The 6511-nt window shown below is 34.7% G+C and overlaps 1 protein-coding gene across 1 annotated transcript in view; it reads right to left on the minus strand.

Moving 5' to 3' along the window:
• LOC107459025 (ATP-dependent RNA helicase dbp3) overlaps positions 1-6187 on the minus strand; it is a 9226-nt gene extending 3039 nt beyond the window's left edge. The window contains exons 1-14 of the mRNA XM_052251597.1: positions 5911-6187; positions 5777-5805; positions 5589-5684; positions 5371-5447; positions 4918-4963; positions 4733-4793; positions 4565-4618; positions 4372-4452; positions 3467-3506; positions 3262-3374; positions 1812-1922; positions 1591-1707; positions 1364-1450; positions 1129-1194 (exon numbers count right to left, since the gene is read on the minus strand). Coding sequence (XP_052107557.1) covers positions 1129-1194; positions 1364-1450; positions 1591-1707; positions 1812-1922; positions 3262-3374; positions 3467-3506; positions 4372-4452; positions 4565-4618; positions 4733-4793; positions 4918-4963; positions 5371-5447; positions 5589-5684; positions 5777-5805; positions 5911-6108 — 1176 coding nt within the window. The 5' untranslated portion in view covers positions 6109-6187. The remainder of the gene's footprint in view (positions 1-1128; positions 1195-1363; positions 1451-1590; positions 1708-1811; positions 1923-3261; positions 3375-3466; positions 3507-4371; positions 4453-4564; positions 4619-4732; positions 4794-4917; positions 4964-5370; positions 5448-5588; positions 5685-5776; positions 5806-5910) is intronic.
• Between the last annotated feature and the right edge of the window lie 324 nt (positions 6188-6511).

Raw genomic sequence — 6511 nt, forward strand, 5'->3', positions numbered from 1 at the left:
AAAAATTATTTTATATATACACAGTTTAAATATTAGTTGATTTATTCAATATACAAAATTTAAAAATTATTAAATTAAGATTTTAACCACTTTAATTGTATCCACAACCATCTGATTTTGTAGCACATTATTCTTGCTTACTGACTTTTTTTTTTAGTTGCTTCAATTGCTTTATATTAATTGGGATAGTTTATACTAATAAATTAAATGAAATATAAAGTTATGCAAATGTCTTAAATTAATTTTTGTTATACATCTTAAAATATTTTTATGTAAATTAAATTAATTGAATTTGATTTAGCTATTATAGCTATTGATTCGATTAACATGAAAATACTCTAAGACAGATGTGTAACTAAAATTAATTTAAACCATTTACATAAATTTAAATCTCATTTAATTTATTAATATAAATTATCCTCTTAATTAAAAGAGTTTTATGAGCACTTTTTGTTCAATAACTATTTAAAAAACATTCATTTTAAAAACATATTTCATTTAAATAATTTATAATTTGGTAATATCCAAAGTTCGAATAACAAAAAAAATATGATTTGCTACTAATATATTTTTTACTTTCATTTCCTTTTTTTATTTTCTTTTTATACAAATAAATCTAGAAAGACTAAGATTTCAATCAACTTTCATTTATCTTCTTTCTTCCTCACTTTCTTTCCTTTATTTTCTTTTTTCTAACCAAAGTTCCAATTACATCATTAGTAATTTCATTCTTTTTAATGCAAATCCGATTGAGATCAAAATATCAAAACCATTTTTCGAAATCAAACCAAAGAGTAAATAGTTCTTTTTAACTACAAAAATTTTAATACTGATAAAATTAACCAAAAAAAATAAAATTAATATTATATCTATAAAAAATTAATTGTTAGATAAAAATACCCAATCATTAGCTTTTTGTCAACTCCCTTAAAAAATATATTATTCTTAAATTACCATTTTATTATATCGTCAGCCCTTCAAACACATTCTCATTAACACAACTACTCTCCCATGGAATTTTGTTTGACCTTTTCTTTTGTTTGACCTTCCTTCAATGTAGAACTCTCTCCCACGGAATATAATAAATAATACATATAACTAATACAACTATACGGACCATATTTAAACCTCAGATGTTTTTGCTGGGAGCAACAAATCTGTGGCATTTTGGTCCGCGTAGAATGGTATAGCCTCCTGCCACATATTACCAAGAACAAATCAAAGCTTCCCACTTTTGTGGCCCAATATTTAATAGCATCTCATTTGACCGTACATTTGCCTGTTATTTTTGTGATTCATCGACATGGAAATCATTCTGAGCTTGAAACTTTAGAATTTTCAAACTAACTGCAGAATTCGCTTAAATGCACTTGCAATGGAATGTGCACATATGGCTACCAAATTGTGAGATAACATCTACAAGACATCCATAACCTCCAACTGCCACAACCTGGAAAGAATAATGCAGTAATGCATTACATAAATAAAATAAACTAGAAAATAACAAGTCATGAATGCAGCAAGCTTGAGTTGACCACACAGTGACCCATCTCAACAGCAATAAGATGTTGAATCAGAACCAGAACCTACCCCTGCAGGATGTAAGGAGACAGAGAAAGCTGATGCAGAAGCACACTGTATTTGCGAAAGGATTGCACCATTCATGTCAAAGCGATTCAGTAGAGGATCTGCACCAACTGCCAAAATCTGACAGAGGTGAGAGTTGAGATAAAATTAGGGTTATTTTGATCGTTTAGTGTTCAAGACAGCAAGATGGCAGAAACAAAAGATATGAAGGTTAGCCAACTCACTTGGTTGCTGTCAAATAGCATGTCCTGTACAGAAGCACAAGTTGAAATCCTTGATAAGCACTCTGAAGCAGGAAGGTTCCAAAGGGATATATTCCGTCCACTACTGCAAGCCTGTGGAATGATGACAATGGTCCCTTAACCATTCACAGAAGCAAACGGCAATTACAAGATACATTATGCCTTTAGAAAGGGATATTTTGGCCACAAAATGTGATAGTTATTAATAATAGAAAGTCTAGCAGAGGGTAGCAATAAATAGCATTTCTGTAACAATGATTATACTAAACGAGGAATTGTATCATAACTACGAACTATGGGAAATGAAGTTCTATTTGATTGTTAACTTGCTATATGCCAATGTTAATGTGAGTTAGCTCCTCTGGTTGTAAAATAGGACAATAAATTAAGTGTAAAATCATTATCTAAATATCTGTTCTCATAGGTGGATACCAACTGCAAGTCAGCAACCATAGGTAACATAGGAAGTAAGGGTGGCAAATGGGCCGAAGTTTGTCGGGCCGAAAAAAGGCAGGCCAGGCTAGAGTGGGGTAGGGGGCCAGCAGATTTTGTAGTTTAGTCATCAATAATGTTTTTAATGGTGTGAGATTGTATCTAATGGTGTAGAATCATTCAATTTCCTTTTGATGGTTAAGTGCTGGCCAGAATTTAATAAAAGTGATGCCCCCTAGCACTCCTCCAAAAAAAAACGCCTAAAACCCACAGCTTTGGCGGCCTTTGATGGGGCGGGCTAGCCCGGCGGGCCCGCTATTTTTTTATAGCCTAAACCAAAAACTACCCAAACCCATAAACTCAACTACCAAACCCAGCACAAATAACCCTACCCATAAGCACAAGTCACTCCCATCTGTCTCCCCACCCACTCCTAACCCTACTCACAAATTTGTCTTTGGAATGTTTGTTTATTTTACTTAAGCTATAACTTGGATAATGTTTGATTGATGAGATTTGAACAATGTTTAATTAAATGCTTTGAAGAATGTTTTAATTTGGACAATGTTTGTTTGATTATTTTGTTTCAAAAAACTTGGTTAAAGATTAGATTTATCATAAATTTAGAATTATATGAATTTAGAAATTATAGATTTATTAAAATGTTTGTGAAATTGTATTTTTTTTTTCAATATTTAATGGTTTAGTAATTTTTTTGAGAGAGAGAGAGAGAAGGCAGGCTTAGCCTACCGGCTTGCCAACCCGTCGTTAGGCAGGGTGGGATAGATATTAGGGACCGCCTGACTAGGCAGGCCGTGGTGGGATAACCCACCAAAGGCAGGCTTTTGGCGGGGTGGTCTAGACCGCTTGCCACCCCTGCTAGGAAGTGATCAACATCATTTTGTCTAGAAATTCGTATTTCTTTTACTACATAGGCACATGTAGACCAAAAGAAGGGAGAGATTGATGGAAGGGAAGTATGAAATCTTAAGAGACTTACCAACCAGCTCTCACTTGCATCTAATGCAACACAGCCAACCCATGAAACAGATCCTTTTGAGTTCAAATCTTTGACTGGATCAATCACTTTGATACACTTTCCACTTTTGCAATCTAGTATGGTATAGAAGCCACAAAAACAAAAGTATCGGCCAAAATTCTGCACAAATATATTTAATGAACCAAATAATTTACAGAAAATGTACCCCAAATTCGTGCAGTCCTGTCCTCTGAACCAGTTATAATCTGAACATTGGTATTAAAAAAAGGAGTTAGAACACTCAAGAGTGCATACAGTGGGGTGACAATTATGAATAAATGGCAGCAGCAGGGATGTTTAGCAATCAGATTTTAAAATACTAGCCCATATATTCCCTAATGTCTCAAGTCTAAAAGTGCATGCACTCAATCCTAAAAGCTCCAAAGTCCATAGCTCATTCAATTTTTGTTCAATAAACAATAGAATGATAGGGCTATAACCAAATTATTAGACTCCACGTTATCGATCCGCTCTATATTTTAGACTACTACTAATATCACTAGGAGCACTCCTTTTCCTCTTACATCCACTGTTTAGATCTTTAATTGCATGCAAAAAGGTGTGTAGCACTTTATAGGTAGTGTTTGGTGGAGAGACAGAGACAGAAAGACTGAGACTAAGAGACAGAGATTAAAATAAATCTCAATATTCTGTTTGGTGCAAAATAGGAGACAGAAATTGAAACAAGAATAAAACTCTAATTTAATTTACACAAAGGGTAAAATTAAAATTAATTAATTGAAATGAAAGTATTTTAGGTATAAAATGTTATTAAAATTTCAGTCTCCATTTCTAAAAATTTCAGTCCCCTGTGTCCCTACTTTCTGGAGGTACTGAAATACTGAAATTTTAGAGACAGAGACAGAAATTTTAGTACCAGTCTCTGAACCAACAAACACGATACTGAATCTCAGTCTCTCAGTCTCTGTCTCAGTACCTCAAAACAAACGCTACCTATATTCCATAAATATGGCCACAAAAAATTAGGGCATAAACACCAAGTTATTTTTTTCTTTTTCAATAAAAGAAATATTACTACAGCAAAATAGATAAAATGATCACCAACTAGACCTGATTGGATGAGTTGCGAGCAACTATGCAGTGCAAGTAGTCCAAGTGCCCCTTAAATACCATTTTCACTTTACCAGTTTCCTACAGTATTAAAACTTGTTAACCAAGGAGAACATCAGATACAACAAATAAATCAATTTATACCAAGAAACCTCCTAAACAAAAATTATATTCACCGCCCACAAATACATACCACATCCCAACAATATGCACAAGAATCACCAGAAGCAGAGAAAACAGATCCCCCCTGCAATTGAACAAGGAAGCATGAACAGTTGAACACACTCAATCAACGAAACAAACTGTTATGAAAAACGATATTCTTTAAACTAAAAGAGAAAAAGAAAGGAAATATAAAAACCTGAGAATCAACAGCAATAGCATTATTCTCAGGGATAGGTGAAAGTGCACCCCAAGGACCTCTGAAAGACAACAATAACGGTGTGATGTTAATAAGGGACCAGGACTCCAGCAGGAAGGGGGGTAACTGATTGGAAGCAGATCTGGCTAACAAGGAGTATGCATTCTGTAAAAGTTAAAGCTCACTTGTGTTGAGGATTTGCCAGGTCAAGTATGGGTTTGATATTGTTTCCTGAAATAATAGGACAACATGCATAAAGAGATTGAAGAATTCATCCATTTCAAAGGTAAAAGTGTGAGCGGAGAGTTGAGTGCGGAAAAGACATAAAACACAAGGAGGTGAACAGAAAACCTCCCTAATCACTGATAATACAGCAGGGCACAGGAGAAAATGAATGAACAAAATAATCCAAGCCAGAATAAATATCAACTCCGCAGCCATCACACTGACACATCAATCCCAATTACTTATTTTCGGAATATAAACTTTGCAATAACACATCAATCAACTCGATGGCTGTCACGTATATTAACAAGTCTCATGCAAGAAAGTCAAAAATGCAAGATGGAACAGTTAGAATAACAGGATACTAATTGAATCGTCAAAGATCTAAGCAAGTTTCAGCCCAAAAGCACAACCTTGAGAAGAAACAGCACTATTTGAGTTTGCAAGTTCCTTCCACCTCCATCCTCGAATCCACCCATCATCTCCACAACTGCAAGTCAAAGCTACAGTCAACCGGTATCCAATTACATGCGACAATTCTCATGTTTAATTCACCATCAGCAACAGGTAGATGGAGACCAATATAAGGTAATAAAATTAGAGCCATAGAGATAATAGCACAAATTTGGACCTTAACAACAGTGCATCTTCACCATCACCATAGAATTTGACATCATATGTAGGTCCATCATGCCCTTGAAAGAAGCAATCTGGTTCAGCCAATAATCTGAGCCAATTCCAATCCATATCAAAACACAGTTAACTCCAATAAACACAAGATAAAAGTTAAATTACCATAAAATGGCAATGCAAACTCACCTAGCCGCATTGGCATCGGTATTATTTTTCTGCGAAAAAAATTAACAAAATAAATAAACTCAGAATCACAAGTTCAATCCCTAACAAAAAAAAAAAGACAAATGATGGTGGCAGATAAGAGAGTGGTGACTGACGAGGTTGGAGATGCAGGAAGGGATGGAGTAGGAGGCGATAGAACCGTCGCTGGAAGCAACGACGAGAGAGTGAGGATTAGGGTTTCGGGGACTAGGAGCCCAAGCCGTACGGAAAACGGTTTGGGTTTGGATCTCCCTCCCCTTGAGGAGGCACTCCCTGTACGCATTTTCGTCCCAGTTGGTTGCGTCGCCGCACATTGTCACCTGCACCGCGCCGCCGCCGCTTCACTGCTCAGTCTAGGTACTCATTTCAGCTCACTCACCGCTCACGCGCCTTTTTCTTGGGCTAAAAATACGCACTAATGTTTATATTTGGCGGGGAGCTGAATGCTGATGGATTTTTTTTTTCTTTTCTTTTTTCTATCAGGTTTGGTTGAAAATTAAGGATTTGTTGTAAAATAAATGAATAAATAAAGAAGAGATAATAAATATGAAAGTATAATTATGTAACTTTAATAGTAATGTTCACCATGATTATTATCACAATATAATAGATATTATTAATATATTTACTAATATTATAGTAAGATATATAAAGAGAGAGAATAAAAATTAGTAATATGAAAGAAAGAGAAAAAAAATTATTATTGCTTGTATATAG

Source organism: Arachis duranensis, chromosome 7, assembly GCF_000817695.3.
Source record: "Arachis duranensis cultivar V14167 chromosome 7, aradu.V14167.gnm2.J7QH, whole genome shotgun sequence".
NCBI lineage: Eukaryota > Viridiplantae > Streptophyta > Magnoliopsida > Fabales > Fabaceae > Arachis > Arachis duranensis.